At 37.7% G+C, this 22,536-nt stretch overlaps 1 protein-coding gene across 1 annotated transcript; it reads right to left on the bottom strand.

Moving 5' to 3' along the window:
* Positions 1–2,965: 2,965 nt before the first annotated feature.
* LOC100893873 (ribosomal RNA processing protein 1 homolog A) lies at positions 2,966–20,028 on the bottom strand. The gene is made up of 12 exons (XM_030978137.1): positions 19,852–20,028; positions 17,707–17,844; positions 15,829–15,914; positions 15,333–15,394; positions 14,848–14,980; positions 13,437–13,501; positions 12,450–12,586; positions 11,715–11,860; positions 10,462–10,559; positions 6,924–7,941; positions 6,236–6,314; positions 2,966–3,968 (listed from the first exon to the last, which is right to left on the bottom strand). The coding sequence occupies exons 1-12, from the start codon at positions 19,991–19,993 to the stop codon at positions 3,778–3,780; spliced, it is 2,295 nt and encodes a 764-aa protein (XP_030833997.1). The 5' UTR covers positions 19,994–20,028; the 3' UTR covers positions 2,966–3,777.
* Positions 20,029–22,536: the final 2,508 nt, after the last annotated feature.

Here is a 22,536-nt window from a genome sequence, read left to right as displayed (position 1 = left end):
ACCTGTAATCGACCTAACGAGCATGGACAGTTTCTTTTCGTGTAATGTGGTTCCAGGACTTAGTTCTAGCTATTGCACTCCTTATCTGGAATCCCTTGATTTTTTTTTTGTATCACCACAAACAATTCTGAAAAGTATATTTGAAAGTGGTTGGCAAGCTGAAATTGGTGAAGCTGAAATGCTGCGGAAATGGATGGGAATTGGATATCATTAAGCATATATACATATGTATATAGTTCTTTAAGTTCCTCGCTCTTGTCCCATTGGATGAATATTGATGTATACTATTGTCAAAAGGGCATGTAAAGCACTTATGTGGCACTTTATATTATTTTACTATGCTTGTATCAGCTAGTACTGAAGGTGCCCTAGGCCCTGGGTATAACACGTTATACTGTCCCTGCCATAGTGGAGAAGTACTTCTACAAGTTGAGTGTTCAGTGACACAAAGGCGTAACTCCATATTTTTCCAAAATGATTATTTGATATCAAAATGTTCAGAAACATGTGGGCTTTCCAGAACACACAAAAATTTAACTCCACCCAACATCCCATTGAAGTCAATTGCTAGTGAAACATAGACTTAAGGCCCAAGTGCTCAGTGACACATAAACCACTTTTTCTCGAAATGGCCAAAATGGAGTTACGTCATTGTGTCACGGACCTCTCGAAGTATATACTCTTCCAAGTACTGCATGTGTCTCGTACTACATGTAATTGCACTATATGTAATGGCATTACATGTATTTACTAAGCAACTCTTCATCATCATCATCATTTATTAAAGTCAGCATTTTCCCTCTTACGAGGGGTCATCGACTTTCGCGCCATGATGAAAATCCCTCCCTCAACTTCTTGTCTCGAGCATCCTCCTCATTTAGACCATCCTTACTCGCTGCTTTGTTTCTTCACCATATCTTTTCATGATATCTTCGGTTTTCCTTTCCCTCTTTTGCCATCCATATCTTCAAGATCCTAAGCTCTTTTCACAGGTCCATCATCTTCCCTTCTCAACACATGACCCATCCATCTTAATTCACTTCTCTTTTCACAGGTCCATCATCTCCCCTTCTCAACACATGACCCATCCACCTCGATCGATCCAAAACTCTTTACCACTTCCACCATAGTCTCTTCCAGACCGAACCTTTGTGTTCTTTTTGTCATAGTTTCACATCACACATCTTTTGTACCCTGACTCTTTCTGTTCTCCTCAAGATACCTTCCACTGTCTTTGCATTTCAAGATTCTGAACCATATACCATCCCTGTTCAAACACAAGCCTCATAGATTTCGCCTTTTGCATTTCTTTAAATTCATTTCCCAGTTAAGTGAGAGAAATGTAAAGTTCTACTAATATGCATTTTTTTAAATACAGAGTTGTTTCTATATAACACATGAAAAAAACTGTCTGTTTGGAGTTAAGAAATATCATTTTACACAGACTTATCGGTAATGGCCTCTGGCTCTAGACGAAATATCAGCTATAAACAATACAGTGGAAACTCGCTATAACAAGGTCTTTGGGACTAAGGAAATTACCTTGTTATATCAGGAATCTTGATATATCAGAGTAAAAAAACCAAAAGAATATAAAGAACTGGGACCAGCAAAATCACCTTGTTATGATAGATACCTCATTATATCAGAGCCTATTAAACCGAGGTTTTACTGTACAATATAATACAGTCCATCCAGGTTTTATTCCATGTTTCAGTTGTTTATTCATAAAAGGTGTACATTGTAGTTGGTTAACAATTTTACAAAATGTTGTAAGGTGAGTTCACAGAGTGACATTGGATTCTTGGAAGGTGCGAAAGAGCCTCACAAGGCCTGTCTTCATCAGCTCGAGATTGCCAAATACCCCACTATTTCTGATTTGGGAAATAATCCCAAAGTTACAGATCGGTCTTCATCAGCTCAAGACTTGAGCTCGAAACTTGAAACTCAAGCTCAAGAAATTGGCTCAAGATATTTTGCTCGGCGTTCGCGCATGGTGCGAGTCTTCAGGCTGGTGAAGACGCAGCGGACAACTAGCGGGATATTTTGCAAACTAGCTCAAGATATCTTGGGATGATTATCTCGACCAAATATCCCGCTAATTGCAACTTTGGGCTGATGAAGACGCAAATTAACTGGATAATTTGCGATCAGGATAGCTCAAATAGCGGGTTATTTGGCAATCTGGAGCTAATGAGGACAAGCCTACAGAGACACTGAAGCGTGATCACTCAAAACTGTGCTTTGTGCTATCTGTAAAAACAGTATTGAATGCCTGTGGTACTCACTGATTTTAAGTAATGATTTGAGTTTCTTTGATCCACTACTTTGTATACAAACAATACAGTGAACATACAGTAGTTATTGTGTAATTATCATTACGGGTGATATGCGACTGGCTCTTAACTCTTTATTCGCCATTACATCGAAGCCCTAAACTGCCATATTGTTTGGAGCCAGAAGAACATCAGTCCTATAATTGAACACAGGCTTAATGCCCTTCTAGCTCTGTACAGATTATGTTATTCACAGATCATATTTTAACTTATTAAATCACTTATAAAAGAACATAATTCGTATCAATTATTACTCAGGTAATAGTGAATTCCTACTGGTATAATTGACTCTAAACTTCTTCTTTTTTCAAATTTTTGACTCTACATAAAAACAATTATTGTGTGTCAACTGTTCTGTTAATTGCATCTGTTGTACACATATATCGTGGCATTTGTTGTTTTATTTTCTATTATTTTTGTTAATTTACTTACCGGTAGCTAAATCATATAAGGTCTATGACAACTTTCTCTTCTTTTTTTCTTCAATAGTCTGGGCTTCTAAAAAAAGTTATAAGCTTCTCAGTAGACCAATCCACATTTTCCCATTACTCTATTGTTCTCATTCTCAATATTGTCATGATGCTCTGCATTTCTTTCTCTTCAAATTAATGTAAATACTTATCATAAGCTTGAATAATATGTGGAATATGAATAAATGAAGAGTAAAGGACACTCATCTTCACAGAACTTTTTTTTTAATGCAAAAGGGTTCAGTATATAACATGATAATGTCAAAATACCATGGATTAGGCGTTGAAAAGTTGGACTCAGTATAATGCATGGCTTCAGGCTCAAACTTCAAAGACTAGCACCACTTAAAATCTATCAATCAAATCTCCTTTGCTTTTTGAAACGATCCTTGTTGCATCGTATCATCGAACGGTGAAATTAATTTGATTATTATTGATTACCATGACAATTCGTTTTGGTATACCTCAAAGAAGACCATCGGTTGCAATCATTCAGTCAAAACAAGAGTGCTTTAGGAAGTGTATTCATTAGAACATAAAATAAAAACAAATAAGGTTTCAAACTACATGATTCTACAAAATAAAAAAGTAATGGAAGACAAGTCATTATCTTTATCATTTATATTTTGCAGAACTATGGCTGATACTTTCTGATTAAAAATAAGGGTCTCATGATTGCAAATTGGCAAAATACTAGCCATAAAAACTTGGGTCACAAAATAAATTGGGTGAAATTTTGAAACTAAAAAGAATTACAAATGCTATATTTCTTGACAACAGTATTTTCTAATCTAAAAGAGAGAATATTTTAATACTTTAGTCATAATTTCTTCCTCAATATTCAGTGCACAAGGGGGCTAGTAAGGCCCTCGATTAGACTGCAATATGAATTATGCAATCAACAGTTCTTCTAACAAAAATGGACTTCCTAGTAGAATATCAAGAACAAAATTCCATCCAAATCAGATAGATTAGAAGAAGTCTGTTGCCCTTGCCCTCTTCTTCTCTACCTTTCCAGACTTCTTTGATGACCCTTTGACCTTTGCACTCTTGACCTCTGACCTTGGGGGTGTCTGCTTCAGGACAGAGAATGCTGGTTTCTTAGATCCATCGAAAGGCACACCGGGACTCATTTTGATCCTCTGCTTGTATTCACTCGCAGCTAAAGAGAAGAGAAAGAGAAAGAAATTACATGATCTGCACACAAGGAGCAAGCTACTGTAAAATAACAAACTTTCGCACACAGCAAACTTCAGAAGTGTCATGGTTGAGTGGTTTAAGCACTTGACTTGCAATTCAAAGGTCGTGGTTCGATCCCCGATACGGCACTAATGTCTTTCGGCATTTTATTAAACTTCATTTGCGCCACTCAATCCAGGTGACGTAAATGGGTACCTGGCAGGAATTAATTCTTTGAAATGCCAGAGCGCTATAATGGCAGCTAGGCTAAAGCCGGGGTAATAATTAATGCGCCTCGGAATAGAATTTCTAGATAGACGGCGCTATAGAAATGCCTTAAATTATTATCATTAAATGGGGACAAAAGTCTTTGTGTAAGTAATTGCCATACGCCCTCATGGTGACCATATGGTAGGAATACTCCCCAGGGAGTGGAGATGGTGCACATTGTACGCGGATGAAACCGATGACCAGGGTAATAACATGTGTAAAGCACTTAGAGACATTATTTCTTCTTCTTATTATCATTAAATAAGTTCTGTGAGTTGTGAAGATTTTCACACGATTCATGCCACAAATCAATTGGTAACAGCATTGGATTGTTTTCAAGTTTCTAGATTCATTGGTTATTAGTAACGAATTGCAAAAGAGTCTTGTCACAAAAATGTATGGTTTTTCAGCCCTCTTAGAGTATTACCAATTGCAATGGCTTAGTAACAAATTAAATTAACCAACAAACAGACGTCAAATGAAATTACAGTGCATCTTTAATTGACGATACTTAAAACGAAGAAGAAAACTAGATGGAATTTTGACTGCGCGCAGTCGAAAATGATGCCTCCGCCATAGAGCAATTTAAATAATAGTGAGGTCTCTTGCTTTGCGCAATTTCTCAAGACGCGTGCCAAATTTCGAGGCAATCGGCCCCTCCCCCCCCCCCCCCCCCAGTCAGGGAGGTGCTCAAAATAGCCCAGTTAAGTACGGGTTAAGTAACGGAACATATTTCAAGTGGTTCTTGACATATCATGACAAGTCCTATACATGTAGTCTGAAATTTTCAAGTTGACCTCTATGACCTTTGACATACATGTACTCCAAAATCTAATCTGATCGTTTTCCTATGGTGATATATATACTATCCTTAAGTTTGAAGTTTAAATCTCCAGTGGTTCTTGAGATATTATGATAACAATCTCAATGTATGGAATTTCATAAGTTGACCTCTGTGACCCTTGACCTTTGACCTACGTGCTCCAAAATCTAATCAGATCGTCTTCCTATGGTGATACATACTATCCTTAAGTTTGAAGTTTAAATCTCAAATGGTTCTTGAGATATCATGATAACAATCTCAATGTATGGAATTTCATAAGTTGACCTCTGTGACCCTTGACCTTTGACCTACGTGCTCCAAAATCTAATCAGATTGTTTTCCTATAGTGATACACACTATCACTAAGTTTGAAGTTTAAATCTCCAGTGGTTCTTGAGATATCATAACAATCTCAATGTATGGAATTTCATAAGTTGACCTCTGTGACCCTTGACCTTTGACATACGTGCTCCAAAATCTAATCAGATTGTTTTCCTATAGTGATACACACTATCACTAAGTTTGAAGTTTAAATCTCCAGTGGTTCTTGAGATATCATGATAACAATCTCAATGTATGGAATTTCATAAGTTGACCTCTGTGACCCTTGACCTTTGACATACGTGCTCCAAAATCTAATCAGATCGTCTTCCTATGGTGATACATACTATCCTTAAGTTTGAAGTTTAAATCTCAAATGGTTCTTGAGATATCGCGCTAACAAACTCAATACAAGGAATTTCATAAGTTGACCTCTGTGACCTGTGACCTTTGACCTACGTACTCCAAAATCTAATCAGATCGTCTTCCTATGGTGATAAATACTATTCCCGAGTCTTAAGTTTAAATCTTAAATGGTTCTTGAGATATTGTGATAACGGTCAAACGGGACGGACGTACGGACGGACGGACGTACGGACGGACGGACGGACGGACGGACGTACGGACGGACGGACGTACGGACGGACAACCCGAAAACATGATGCCTCCGGCACCACCTTCGGTGGCGGAGGCATAAAAATGAAATAATCAAAACTGTTATCAACACAGTGTCAACATTGAGAAAGATTATACATTGACACGTTGACAGTGAAAATCGTTCTGAATTCAAGTGATTTAGATAGCTCTTAGAAATAAAAAGTATTTGGTAAACTCACCTTGGAATTGGTTCATGGATAGCGCGATCTTTACCCTCTTCCTTGTCATCGGCGGTGAGAACTGGGTTTCAACACGGCTCTACATATCATAAAATAAGAAAATAATGAATATTTATTTGAAAGTGTAAAAAGTGAAAAAATGGCATATGACATTTAGAAAATGGAGACAACACATATTTTTACTATTTAAATGTTATAACTGAATAATTACATGTATCATTTTATGATTATTTGATATTAATTGTTTAGTTAATTAGAATCAGTAATTAATATAAATATTGCTAAAAGTATTGATTTCTTATATTCTTCAACATGTATGTATTTATAATTTGTAGACTTAATCGTAGGAGTCTCCAGACTTTATATTTAGCATTTTTTTATTTACAATAAACCAAAATTGAATTTAATTTAAAAAAAGAAAGACATATATGAGTCAGCGGTAAGAACTGGGTTTCATCACGGTTCTACATCATCATTTATGTTACAGTCACTGATCTACAACAAGCATTTATCCTGTAATTAGAACCAATAGAAGGAATAGTCTAGGCCTACAATTTTAAATGGATAATGATAATAACAGCTACATTTACATTGCGCAAATATCCATCCCAGGGGATATTGAAGGCACCTAGAAAGTATTATCATCGCCTTAAGGCATGTATGTAGCAGTGCAATGCCAGTTACTCACATGTGCCTTTGCTCTTGGTAGTGTACTGGGTTCCATCATCTTCTTGGACTTCTTCACGTACGCTGGAGGAGTAGAGACCTTCTCGAAAGCTGCAAATGGTTTGGGCGACCCCTCCTGTTGAGATGATTTGACCTTTGACCCTTTCGACGCAACATCAACAGTGTTCAACTCCATTTTATTGGTATCATTAGTGTCATCGCCTGTTGGGGATTTCTTCTTTTTCCCTTTCTTTTTAGATTTTGTCCTAGGAGTTTGTGGCTCGACAGGTGCAGCGCCCTCTACAGTCGCACCATCCACGTCACCTGGGGAATCTCCAACTATTTCCGTGCTTGATTCATTTACGCTCAAACCAGAATCACTGTCCCTGTTGCTTTTAGCATCTTCAGATGATTCATCACTCATTTTTGCTTTTCCCTTCTTCTTTTTTTTTCTCTTGCCTGCCCCCGTAGGACTAGGGAAGGTTTCCGCTTCAACATCCCCTTCAGGAACGGCGGCTTCTGATTGGACAGATTCTTCTACAAGTGCTTCGTCATCGGTATCTCCTCTCTTTTTTCCTTTCTTTTTCTTTCCGTTTGCTTTGGCGGATTTTAACTCTGTGAATTCATTGTCAACATCAGTTGTTTGTTCAACAGTGGCTGCTTTTTCCTCTGTCTGTTCTTCAATCGAGGTTGTCTTTTTCTGCTTCTTCTTCTTCTTCTTCTTGCTGACCGTCTCCGTCTCATCTCCTTCCTCCTGCTGTACCTTCTTTTTCTTCTTCGGAACCACCTCTTCCTCTTCTTCCTCCTTCTCATCCTCAGATCCATCATCACCATCATCTTCACTATCATCTTCGCCATCTTCATCGTTTCCACCTTTCTTTCCTCTCCTCCTTTTCCTCCTCCTGTTCTTCTTTTTCTCCCTCTCCTGTAGTTTCTTCCACCAAGGTAGTTCATCCTTGAGGTATTGGTTGTCCTTCTCCTCCCGAATCTGCTTCAGGAGATCAGGCATCGGGTACACCCCCTTGGCTAAGCTTTGGAATCTGACAAATCAAACAACAAAGAAGAGAAAAATATATATCTATGGTTAAGACTATTTCACATTAGACTCTTAAGAGAGCCATCTTAAGCCAGCTTCCTAGTTAAGATTTGGAATCTACAACAACAACAAAAAGGAGTGAATCACAGTTAAACATCATACAGACACATCAAAGGATATCGAACATGTCCTCAAACGTTTAAACCTAGGCAATGAACAAACTACTAAGAATTAATACACAATCAAGAAATGAAAAAGATGCAGTCCTGCTAGCTATATGAAACCTGATTATTGATTATTGTATCAAAATTGTAAACTACAAACAGGGCAAGCAGTCGCTGTACATTAACTTCAAGCTGGGGTTACCTTGAAGTTTATTGCGTCTAATCAGCACATACAATCAATGTATGGTTCAGTGGTAGAGCAGTGAAACCTGCTTGGGAAGGGGTCATTCATCCTCAAAATTTTTGAAGTGAATGTATGGGGGGGGGGGGGGCAGATTCAGTTATATTTGTTTTACCTGACTGCTAAGAAAGCATGTGCAAGCTTGTCAGTAAGCAACTAGGGGACAGATGGTTTCAAGTCCTCTCCGAGGGACGTGATAATGAGGATTAATGCCTTACCAAAGGGGTCTAGCGTTTTGATTTGGTTTCAAACCCAGGACATCCAGGTTTAATAGGAGACCACTGCTCTACCGTTGAGTCATCGCACCTCCTCCAAAAAGAGGTAAGTGTTCATAAATCCTACTACATCAAACACAATTTAATGACATGTGCTCCAAAATCATAGAATATATTGCGTACAGGCATACAGTCAAGCCTGTCTATAAAGCATACCTGCCAACATTTGAAAATGAGAATTAAGAATTTTTAGCGCGGTATGTCTTCGAAAATAAGAAATCTGTACACTTAACAGGCGTTCGCACATGCAGCTAGCGGCAGTGTAACTGGCAACGCGCGGTAAATCTGTGCAAAAAAAGCGAATTTAATCATGCAGCCCTTCAACGCACGCAATACGTTAACTCTAACATCGCGTCAAAGGATAAAACAAGCTCAATTTGGCTTAAGCAACACCCAAAAAAAAAAAAAAAAAAATTAAATTAAAAAAAATTGGAAAAAAACAGAATATTCCGGATTTTGGGGTCCTAAATATCCAGAAAAATGGAATATTCTGGATTATTCGGAAGGGTTGGCAGGTACGCTGAATTCAATTCGGTGTAGCGATTGTCCAACACAGCTCAGTTACGGCAACATTTGACATGCATCGATCAAACTATACACAGTACATGTACGGTACGCCTCGCCATCGCTGCCCCACTCCACTGGCACTGACTCACCTCCGGTACCGCACTGCAGCGTGCGTTCACTCTGTATACCATAGTCCCGACACACTCCTTCCAAATACTGGATTAGACAATTGAAAAGTTAGTATGGTACGGTAAACTCCATGAATCCATCAAGCAAGCGTATTCCTTGGGATTGGAAGACATTATAAGTAAAACTGACAAACTTATGCAAGTTTAGTAACCATTCACGATCACACGTCGAAGCTAACCCGTTCGCTCAAAATTTATCGCACGTCAAGCGTGCATGTTCTTGTGCATCGCTTGTATGCATGTGTGTGTGTGTGTACGTGTATGGAGAGTACATGCCAGGCCAGATGCTACACACACACACACATAATGCTGATCTCTACACTATAGATCAGTGGCACAAATACGCTGCAAAACCGTCATTACAAGCCAAATGAGCTTCCGCGGCCATCAACACACACACAGTATACTATACGAGAGCTCTCACACAAATCGCGGCAAATGGTAATACAAGCCCAATTTGGCTTAAATTTCCAAAATGCGGAATCTCCCGCATTTTAAGGTCCTAAAATTCCAGAAATGCGGAATATCCCGGAAAATGCGGGAGGGTTGGCAGGTATGTATAAAGGTCAACCGAAGGAAACACAGAAAGTGGACACTGTCGACAGGTGGCCTGTCTAGAGAGGTGGCCACTAACAAAGATTTGACTGTATTGCACAATCTAATAGAGAAGAATATTCCAGTAGGATGCAAAATAGACTACAGTGTATACTCGGGCTCAGTAAGTTAAGTGCAGTGCAAACTCTCTGTAAAGACCACCCAAGATAGACAAGAAAAGTGGTCTTTATAGGCAGGTGGTATTTAAGTACAGGTTCCTTTAGTACATGTTTTAATGAGAAACCTTTTTCAAGGGAAACAAAAAATGTGTTCTTTGTAGACTGGTGGTCTTTCTATACAGGTGGTCACTAGAGCAGGTGTGATTGTAATGAGGCGCGATAGCTCAGTCGGTAGAGCAGTTGTCTCGTAATCCGGTGTCCCGGGTTCGAAACCAAGTCGATGCACTAGTGCCCTTTGGTACGGCATTTAATCCTCATTACCAAGTCCCTCAGAGAGGACCTAAAGCCGTCGGCCGTCTGGTTGCTTACTAACACTCTTAGCAGTCAGATAAACTAACCACCACCACATTGTATAATCATAGAAATTAAAACTTACCTTTCAACCATTCTATAGATTGGTTTTCTGTTGCGTGTTGGAATGTTCTTCTCACTGGCTAGATCAAACAACTTGTCTGCAATCATCCCATAGTCGTACTAAAACACCAGAGACAAATACAAAAAGAGCACTTTAAATTAACCAATTATGTTCTAATCTGTATCACAGTAGCTCAAACACCTACTTTTAAATGGCTATTGGGGGGAGTACACAGGACATGGGTAGACAGAACACTCACTAATGCATAAATCTTTGTGCGGTGCCCCGGTACGAATTACTTCATTCATCTGTTACAAGTAATTATATTTCAATAGTCAGAATGTGAACTGTATATATTAGTTGTTGCAATAGCTTGCCCTACCTAACAGCATTTGGCATTCTGACTATTGAAATACAATTATTCATTACAGGTGAATGAAATATTTGTATAAGTATTGAGGCACTTCACAAAGACCTTTCCATTAAATATGGTTACATGACGAAAATGGTCTATTAAGTATCAGATTCACATAAGGCTTGTTATCTTACAATCAGTTGATGGTTTCAATTCCTACACATGTTCTTAATGTCCTGTAACAGGGGATTTAATTTCAGCTGTTCCTCTCTATCCAGGACCCTGTTTCATAAAACTTGTAATCAATAACAGATGATAAATTTCTATGACAAATCTGCTCTCAGCCAATCAAATGTCACTATTTCAGTAGCTTATAACGGTTATTGTTTCTTGTTATTGATAATCAGTTTTATGAAACAGGGCCCAGGTGCTGAACATGGATTTCCAGGGGAGAGAAAAGCTCCATGCAACGCACACCAACTTAAAAACCTAAACCAAGATAGATGAGTTTATTCAGCAGCACTAGCTTAAATCGCTATACCTCCCCCAACTCATTCATGTTCAAGATTGTACACTCTATTTCAACGACAAAAATTCCCTCATGCTACAAAGATGTTCAAAATGTTAGAAAAATTCAAGCCTTTTATTTAATTTCTTGTGACACATGCACTGGCAGCGAACATGTTACAAAATGCACCGTTTCATGATTAAGGCCGCCATTTTTATTGTTGCGTTACTGCCTGCGCTATGCTCTCACGTCATATTGACACGGGCACTATTTTAAATTACGAGTAAAAAACTTTGTTTACTCATAATTTAAAATGGCGCCAATGTCAGCGCATGGACATTCTTGTAACTGTGAAAGGGTGTATTGTTTATACTTTTTGAACTTCTGAGAATCTGAAAGAGTATGATTTACCTGAAGAGGTGGTACCATCTCCTCCGGAAACATGACTTTTGCCAAGATATCGACATCATCTTCTTTCTCCTCCTCCTCCTCCTCTTCTTCCTCATCATCCTCCTCGTCAGCCTTTCCTTTCCTCTTCCTCTTTCTCTGCTTTTCAGCTGTCAAGAATTTTAGAACACACACATTTGAAAATTTGAAAATTGAAAATGATTTAGTGGTGGCTATTTTATCTGACGGCTAAGAAAGCATAAATGCATGCAGTAAGCAACCAGAGGACTGACGGCTTTAGGTCCTCTCCGAAAGACCTGGTAGTGAGGATTAATGCCTTACCAAAGGGCACTAGCGCATCGCCTTGGTTTCGAACCCTGGTCACCAGATTACCTGACTACTGCTCTACCAACTGAGCTATCGTGCCTCCTCTATCACAGACAACAAGTTACATCTCTACCCAAGTCCATGCAATGAATATTGACAATGCTTTAGTTGTGATGTGATTGCTTATCCAAAGAATATTTTGGAATAATCAGTGTGTGGACGTTGTGCAAGCATGTGTATATATGTAGGTGTGTGGCCGGGTGGGTACCGAGGACACTCATAAAAACTGTACCTTCACTTTGTTACTTTGTTAATCTAACTTTAAAAATCTCCTGTCTTTAAGACTCTCCTGTATTTTTAGTGTGCTTTTTTTTTCTTTCTTTTTTTTCGGTGGAGGGGGAGGGGAGATAATGTAAACAAATTCCTTCTCACCATTCTTGGAACTCTTCGTTCTATCCTCATCCGATGCTATCCCTTCATCCTCTTCTTCTTCTCCCGCCTCTCCTACGTCTGACCTTTCAACCACGTCCTGGAAGATATCTTGAAGCATCACATCACGCAGCTTCTTACTGCAATGCACAAGAAAATTGAGATAGAAAAATGAGATGAAAAATGAGATAGAAAAATCCAGTCTTTATATTATGTGCCATCAAACAAGTACACAGTTCTTGGATTTTACTAATTTATTTTATTAATTTATTGACCACTTGTGGGATGGAACACCCTGATCAGCACGAGAGCTGTTAATCATAGCGATCTGCTTGCATTAAAAACAAATACAGATTTAAAAAAATATATATTAACTAAAAATCAATGAACATGTCAAGATCAGAAAATCAAAGAGAAATACACATAGGAATGTGATATATACACAAATAACCTGACACACCATCAATGATGTGAAATCGATTAAGGGATGAATGGTTGCTTGCTTTCTTGACAATTAAGGCTCTCAGTCTACTCCTAACTACAGATTATTTGTACCATGCAGGCACTACCAATACCACTATACAGTATACTGTAAACACTGTTATTTTTGCGCTATTAATTTTTCGCGCTGAGCGACCCCAAAACATATTTGCATGTTCTTAATTGGCGTTGCATGCAATTTAGCCCGTTCAAAACACGCATAAGAAGTCATGATTATATTTTTGTGAGTTCTAAAATTTGTGCTTGCCGATCTTAGCGCGAAATCTGCGAAAAATTATTGTACCCTTGAATATTTCTACTTTTACAGAAGCTTATTGAAGGATCCATAAAAAGGGAGACAGTAAAGCTTCATACTGTAACCAAGGTTGAAAAGTTTTTAAATTCCCTTCGTACAAAAAACGAAAGGGAATCTTTCTCCTTTCCAACAAACATTGATTACATCACTTCATATACTACTGATTATAAATTGAAGAAAATATATAAACTTACTTGAGAGTTTTGGTGACCAACTCCGCAAAAGGGAATAAGAAAGTAGAGGCCTGCTGTGGACTCAGCTGCAAAGGATGGAAGAAATCAGATCAAATTTACTTTGGGATCTAGTACATCAAGGGTTCAGTGACACAAAGACATAACTCCATATTTTGCCTAAATGAGTATTTGATACCAAAATGTTCTGAAAATGTGGGCTTTCCAGGAAACACAAAGACTGAACTCCACCCAATGGCTAGTGAAACATAGGCTTAACTCCTAATATAAGGCCCAAGGGCTCAGTGACACATAAATCACTTCATTTCATAAAATGGAGTTACGTCTTTGTGTCCTTGACCCCTCAACATGTACATGTAGTTTAAATATCCCAATATCTTACAAAAAGATTTCTTTGATCATGTAGAATACGTGTAGTGTACGTAGTAATCATAAAGACAAATTCCCCACTGTAAACTAACATATTCCGTGCTTTCCGCTGTGAAAACACTTAAGTAGACATTACAAGGTTGGTAATGTCACAACCATCATGGTGATCAAATACTCTTCGGAGCACCAAAAAAGGCAAAAACTATTCATTATACACCGACACAAGACAGTACACCGACACCAAACACTAACCACTTTGTACACCAAAATAGATACAAGACACCAAACAAACATATAGGCCTACGTATATAATAAAGATGTTCAGAGAAGGCATAGACCTGCATGTATTGCTCTGCAAACTTACATCTTTTGTGCCTTCCCTTGCGAGCTCGTCTAAGTACCCATAGATGTTAGCTAGCTGGTACCTTATAACATCAGGGGAGTGTTTCACAAAGACTAAGATCGACTTTAAGTTGGACTTACCAATGACAGACCATTCATGCCACTGGTTGCTCTCACTATTGGTCTTTCAATTATGATCTTTAGATAAGATTTTCCCCTTCAATAATGAACTATCAAAAAAGGTAAATTCTGTAGATTTGTGACCACGATTTGTACATCCCTTGAGAAACCAATGCCAGGAATGGTTAGAGGAACTAGTGGCATGAAATGCCTGCCATAGTTAAGTCCAACTTAAAGTCGATCTTGTCTTTGTGAAACACCCCTCTGGACATGCAAACTGTCCAGACTGCACACTGAACACCAAACACAAAACAAAAGACACCAAGCAACAAAGAAACACAAAAATGTAACAGATAATGTGTAGAGCTTCCTATGTAAACTTACATCTTCTGTGCCTTCCCTTGCGAGCTTATCTAAGTAGACATTAGCAAGCTGGTATCTCAGACCATCAGGACATGCAAACTGTCAAGACTCCACACCGAACACCAAACACCAAACACCAAACAAAAAATACCAAGCACCAAACACCAAAGAATCACAGACATGGAACAGAGAATGTGTAGACCTTCCTATATAGACTTACATCTTCTGTGCCTTCCCTTGCAAGCTCATCTAAGTAGACATTAGCAAGCTGGTATCTCAGACCATCTGGACATGCATCGGTGGTAGGATTCAGGGCACAGCGACTTAAGGAAGTCAGAAAACACTTCACCAATCTGTAACGTGAATTGAATATGAGGAGGATTTGTAATAATAATAATAATCTTGATTAAATATAAATTAAATATAAATATGTTGGTGTTCTAAGATTACAGAGAAACCAAATAATAACAAACATGCTTTAATTTAAATGAAATGAACTGAATTACACATGTGTATATAGATAACATATACATGTATATTCCAATAATCTGGGCATATGCGTTTCTGAACGACAGATAATTAATATACAGAATATTCATGAAGCAAAATGTAAACAATTTTAAGATAAAGTATTTTTTTAAATGCAAATTATTTCTAGCATTACAAAACATGTTTTCTATTCTTCGTAGAGAACTTGAAACTTACTCTTCTTCCCATTCATTGTTGTGAAGTACGACCAGCATCTGACGGAAACTGCGTCTTATAAGCTGTCCATGTTTGGGATAAAAAAAATATATGATGAATAATTAAGACAAGACTTTTAGAAGATAATTATAGTGTTCAAGTATGTTTACATTTCCCTTTTCAAAGACACTTTGGCTTTGTACAAAAAGATCATACTTTTCATATTTATTGTTCTTAATTTCCCCTGCTTTCTGTAAATTATGTAGCAGTTTATGTATTTCCAAACTGAAATAACTAATAAAATGTTGCAGAGCTTGTAAACTTTCATTTGTTTTATATTGCCCAATCATTTGTTTTCAATTTCATTCCATCCTTTTACAGTGCCATTCGTTTCCAAGCAAAGTGATTACAGTTGTCCTATTTCATTCACAATTACTATTATATAACCACATTTCATATTTTGCAAACATTATCATGGGTACTTTACAGTAAGAATAATTTGTTTCAATTCTGTTACCATGAGATACTTGTCCATGCGAAGATGATCGATGCCCATCCACTCCCGACGCATGGTAGCAAGGAATGTTTCAAAGAAGAGGCAAGCTGAAAAACGAGGGAAAATTCTCAATTATAGCTTATAATTAGACGGTGATGCGACTTTTGTCCCGCAAAAATTGCTCTGGGCTTTATTTCATCATAAGTATAGGGTTCTGGTTATGGTTACAATTGGGTTGTTAGGTTAAGATTTAGGGATTATAATGGTGAAAGGTAAAAGTGAGAAATTTGGTTAGTGTTGGAAATTGTCCATGAGTAGGCATTGTATAATCCCATGGGGGAAACAAATAAGCAATTTACATTAAATGTATAATGAAAAAAATCTGAGGCCATGTTACCGAGTCACTTTAAAAGGATCCGGTAACTTTGTCTCAGATTCTGAAACAAAATTCTGGATTTAGCTCATGCTGCAATGATAATTATAAACCTTTAGGACAGTCAGGAACCCCATGACTTTTACAAGCCGATCGCCTGTCTGATTATCAAGATATTTAGGATTGGAAATCAAAATTTCATTTTTCTGTTTTCCTAACGGTTTTTAAAACACTACAGTCTATTGGGGAAAATGAGTATGGTAAATCTGGTCATTCGAAGATTTTGAATTTTTTGAGGCACTTTATGATCATTTTGAAGCACAATTTTTTATAGGGTTTCAATATCACACCATATCACAGACACTGATAACACGTAGGGCTATGCATCTCAGATTAAACATTGTTAAACGATGCCTTTAAGCAGAAGGTCATTAGTACTTTGTGGTAACCCTGTAAACGATCATCGGATCGGCCGCCGATACCGATCCGATCAGGGGTGATCGGACAATAATTTCCGATCGCCGATCAATTAAAAAGATCGGAAAAAATCGGCAATTTTTTTTTTTTTTTTTTTTTATGACGAAAATTTTCAAGTTTTTGGCTATCAAATGCTCAAAAAAAATTCATGGCTGGGATTATTTTGTCATTTGGAGTTGTTGTAGACCATGTTTGTTGATATTTTGTGCCTTTTCATGACTTTGAAATTAATAATTATTGGTCTAAGAGCAGAGGCAAAACATGCGATTGGATCTTGGATTATAATGTAGGTATGCATTATAATCCAAGATGGCGGCCCACATGTTTTGCCTCTGCTTTTAGACCAATAATTATTAATTTCAAGGTCATGAAAAGGCACAAAATATCAACAAACCTGGTCTACAACAACTCTAAATGACAAAATAATCCCAGCCATGAATTTTTTTTAAGCATTTGATAGCCAAAAACTTGAAAATTTTCGTCATTAAAAAAAAAAAAATACCTACATTAATAATCCAAGATGGCGGCCCGCATGTTTTGCCTCTGCTCTTAGACCAACATTATTAATTTCAAAGTCATGAAAAGGCACAAAATATCAACAAACATGGTCTACAACAACTCTAAATGACAAAATAATCCCAGCCATGAAGTTTTTTAAGCATTTGATAGCCAAAAACTTGAAAATTTTCGTCATTAAAAAAAAAAAAAAAAAAAAAAAAAAAAAAATCGGCCGATTTTTTTTGTCGCTCTTCCGATCCGATACCGATCAAAGGTGCGAGGGTGTCGCTCCGATCTTCCGATCCGATCAGAGCCCCAACTTACAGGGTTACTTTGTGGTACAAGTCTACTGAAATTTGAGAGTTACATTATATTTTCTCTTCTTTATTAGCTAATAAAATGAGAAATCCCTCTTAAAAAATGATACATTTACAGACTACAGACAGTGCAGTCAAATCCTTGGCAGTGATTATTGGAAATTTGCTTTGTGGCATGCGCACGGACCAACAACCTTCTGCCTGAGGCAAGACAATTTGACCTTTGACCTTTACCTTCTTCTGGACGTCTGAAGCAGTGGGCCATATCTGATATTTGATCTGCTAGCTCCTCTTGGATGACTGGTTTGTCACACATCCACATACAGTAGAAGAGACCTTTCCATAGCTTCATCAATTCCTCATTACCAATATCTGAAAAGAACGTATAAATAGATTAAGATGGTTAGATTTTAAGATTACAATAACAATAATAGTTGTGAGTATAACTTTAACAATATGAGTAAAAACAATACAACAACCTCGAGGAGGGGGAGAAGGGTAAACTTGTGTAACTTTAAACAACCAACAAAAATGTAAAAATCACAAATAGACCTAGGGAGTACGGTCTTGATCCTAGTCTAGACTATCATCTGTTAAAATACGGAACAACTGCAGAATACCCCGCACGCTGAGATTTCAGGACCCAAACTAGACCGAAAGCTTCAGTATCTGATATCGACATTTGTTCCGCTGAGATTGCATCTGGCTCCACTGACCTCATAGACTGAAGTTAGTCCTATGTGGACTGTGTGGAAGGAATGGTTCGGTTCGGCCAGACCGCGCTGAATGAGATATGCATCAAGTTTTTCACTCTTTACGTCTTCATATATCCACTTTGGCTGCAATATTACACTAATTAAAAATCAAAAATAACAGGGAGATATCTACTTTGACTTACGATAGCTTGCTCATTTACATCCTAAATTAATGATAAATCTGAGAAAGTCTTGTAGTCAACATGATTTGTTTTTAGCCATCTTGGTTTGATTAATAAATTATAATCATTTTTTTCTTTTCAAACGTCCAATAGCTACGTACGAGTCAGCCCAACTTGAGCCAGTGATATATGAATAGTCATAAATCCAATATTAAAACGAGTGCTCTGATTGGCCATTGGCTTTATCTTTGTAAGTCGACCTGGAAATATATCGGAAGGGTCATGTCATAGATTTCCAGTTCGACCGTTTGAATGCATGAACGTACCGTTTCAATACAAATTGGATAACTCATATAAAGTACATCCGTAAATTTCTCATGTGGAAAAAGGTAATCAAAATAGATAATTGTACATAGGAAAAAATAAATATATTTTTCGTTTATCTGATTTATAAATAAGAAAATTAGATCTACCGGTAAATAAAGAAAATTGGGGGAGAAAATTCTGCAGCCAAATTGGTACAGAATTGGCTTAATCCCTCCCCATGGTACAAGGTGTACAGGTTACCGTCTGTGTATGGAGAATGTCAACAAATGTCAGTTTTATTAAAGAATGACCGTCGCTAGTTCAGAAGTCTATCCAGACTTTGACCCGTAACACCGGTGTGGAGATACCCTACTAAAACATTAAAAAATCAACAAAATCTTCACTAATTGTTCAAATAATGGTCATGATTTGTTATGTTTCTACCTGTTTCATGTCAATTTTCCTATCTTTTTTGGAGTATTTTTCCTGAAAACAAAGACTTATAATACACTTTCTCACAGGATTCATGGCAAACTGCTGCACAATACAATTGCATACTGTACCGACACTGGGGTGTGGTGCAGGCGCGTGCATGCGTGTGTTAATTTAGCAACCGTAATGATGAATTGCTTAGATTACAGTCGCTAACTTAACACAGGCGCGTGCCCGCCCCACCGTCGGTGCAGCAGTTTGCTGTGAATCCCATGAGAAATTTATTAGGGCGTGCCGTGGTGGCGGGAGCCTCCCGCTACGAGCTGGTGGGACGGCGGGAGAACGAGCATGGTGGAGTGATCGTGAGACTCCCTCCAAATGCGGGAGGGTCGACAGCCCTGATATTATATAAGTCTTTGTTTTTAGGAAAAATACTCTAAAAAGATAACAAAATTGACACGAAACAGGTAAAAAACATAACAAATTTTAAATCATAACGTGCTAGGTTAGCTCCACGCCAGAGTTATGCCATGGGTCAAAGTATGGATATGATTCTGAATTAGCGCCGAGTATTGTACAGTGGTGTTTGAAATGTTGAGAATCAATAGAGGTCGTCTAAACAGTTTTTAATACACAAAAGTCAAAAAGTATACTATTGCTGCTATGTGTGCATCCACCTACATGAAAAAGCATGAACGGGACCGTGTAAGAAATCGTGTCAATTATCTATTTGATAAAATATCCTTCAAACACTCGATACTTACTTCCATCCTTTTGCGATCTTGCAGCTATCCAGTGTCTTAACCGTTTTACTGCCCTGTCACGTATTTTTGTTACATTCGATGCCAATCTTTGAGCAAAATGTATTTCTACACCGTACTGTGACTGCCCACATGGCGCTGCCATCTTGAATATATAGTCTAGTCTTACAATTCAGACGTAAAGTGAACAGCTATAATAATCCGATAGATTCGATCCATGCAAGGCAACTTCGTAAACGTGCGCGTGCAGACAAAGAACAAAAGCTCAAAAAATATCATCTTTTCTTATTGTCCCTTTTAAGCTTAGTATAATTACTCTAGCGCTAGCGGTTCTGGGCCTTTAATTGGCTCAATCAGAGGTTGCCTTCCGCGGGGTGGGCAGGGGGGGGGGGAGTTTTTCTCGTACCCCAAAAGCTAGTGCCCCTTTTTACATAGAAAAAGTTCCCTTTAAATTTATAAGAAATAAGAAGTGACCCTTTTTACAAAGGTAAAGTGTCTCTATTACTTTGTAAAAGCGCCCTACCCTTTTCACCTCTGATAAGTGCCCCTTTTATTTTGACACGTGCTCCTTTTCCTTCGACAAGTTCCCTTTGCAACAATTATTATTGTGTCCATTTTCCATATTCCCTATACTCTATAGTAATCTCTATAGTAGGCCTAAGTGCCTAAGTGCCCCTTTGCAGGTACGAGAAGGGCCCCTTTTAAATTTTGATAAGTGGCCCCTTTACCTCTGCCCTTCCTCTATGATTAATAACTACCCATTTTTTTTAACTCGGATAATTAGTCGCACACCTTTTATTTTCACGTGTGCCCCGGCCTTTTCCTTTCTAATAATTGCCCCTTTTCCTAGCTTATATGTAATAAGTGCCACCATTAACAAAAAGAGACCCTCTCCCCTTCTCATAATTAAAGGCCCCTATGAAAAGTGTCCCTTTTCATCTCTGTTCAGGCACGGGAAGTTACCCTTTTTCACTTCAGATAAGTGCCCCCTTCACCTCCTATAAATGCCCCTTTAAAATCATTTTCTTTCATCTAGTAAACATTTTTCTTAGTGCCCCTTTTTCATTCACATAAGTGGCCCTTTTCATATGTGGTCAATGCCCCTTTTCAGGTGTGATAAGTGCCTCTTTTCACCTCTGATAATTTTCCATTTAACAATGATACGTGCCCACTTTCGTTTCTAATAGGGGATGACCTATTCTCTTTTCATAAATGCCCCTTTTTCACCTTTTATAAATGTCCCTATCAAAATTTTCGGTCGACAAATGCCCATTCCCTATTTTCATGGCTGATTTTTGTTTCCCCTGGTGAGTGCCTCTTTTTGAAGGTGTAAGAAGTGCTCTATTTTCACCTCTGACAATTACTCTTTGTATTTTTCGCACTGCGACTTCACAAATCTCAAGACCATCACACCCAACTGCAAAGCATGATGATTAAGCAATGGTGTATAAAGTGAAGCAAATATTGTAATGTTAGGGTATATACCAATGTCTAAAAAATTGCATATTTTCGCTTAGAGATTTCCCTTTGTAGGTGCCCTTTATTCTTAGTGCCCCCCCCCCCCCCCACTTTGGAAGTCGCTCGGCCGCCCCTGGAACAGACAGTTTGTATGAGATCAGGAGTGGAAATTTTCTGTCATTTTGAGAACCAAATTTTGCATCAGTGATATTCTGTTTATTTTAATTGAGTTTCCCGCAGAGAGGATTCAGTTGGTTTAATTAAAGAAGGAAGAGAGTCAAATGAAGAACCAAAAGCAATATGTTTTTTAGTTACTAATGAGAACTATGTTTTTTTTAGATCTCCTTACACAGATATTGGAATGGGTTTTTTCACGATGAATGTTGTTTGGAGATATCAATATTTATAAAGTGTATGTTTCTATAATATCACCAGAAAATAAAGAATTTTCTGTCTACATGAACCTTTCCCGGTTGCTTATTAATGCATTCGCCAACTGATAACATAATACTTTCACAAGTTTATATCCCTCACCATTGGATTTTTTTGTGGTAATGTCTAAATTTCGTTTAAGAATAGATGATATCAGTCTGGTAGGCCTACACTGCAGGCAAGAGTCAGGACTAACATTTAGCATGTTATTAATTTTATTACCACTCTTATATTATCTGAAATGCTATCTTTATTGAGGGTGACTTGAAAAAGTTAATAACTTCAAGGTTCAAGGTTCAAGGATCATTTTATTTATTTATTTCACAACATTTTTACATATAATAATAGAACAAAAAACAGCATAAGAAAAAACAATTTAAGTGCAATTTTAAGTCGATATATAATCCAAATGAAAGAAAGTGGAGACCTATAGAAATGCTGGGCTTGTAAGAGCAAGGTTCCCATATAACATAATCCATCAAAGTTTCACTTTTTAAAATGTTTCAAAGTTATCAAAACTACACATGATTAAATATGGGGGAAATATTTACAAAAGGGATAGCTTGAAATTTGAAAAGGAGAGGATGAAAATATATACAAAAGGATCGAGAGGAAAAAAGCAAACTGGAACGAGAAAAACAACAAAACAGAGAAAAACAGAGAAAGAAGAAAGTTATATATATATATATAGGCAGGTGCGTAGCCAGAGTTCGACGTTTGGGGGGGGGGGGCACATACATGTAATCGATCGAGGTAAAAAAAAAAGGGGGGTCTAAAAAAGTTCAACCGAACTTAGAA

Source organism: Strongylocentrotus purpuratus, unplaced genomic scaffold (genome assembly GCF_000002235.5).
Source record: "Strongylocentrotus purpuratus isolate Spur 01 unplaced genomic scaffold, Spur_5.0 spur5_scaffold_1, whole genome shotgun sequence".
In the NCBI taxonomy this organism is placed as follows: domain Eukaryota; kingdom Metazoa; phylum Echinodermata; class Echinoidea; order Camarodonta; family Strongylocentrotidae; genus Strongylocentrotus; species Strongylocentrotus purpuratus.
The sequence above is the reverse complement of the archived record's forward strand: the minus strand, read 5'-3'. Positions and strand labels throughout refer to the sequence as shown.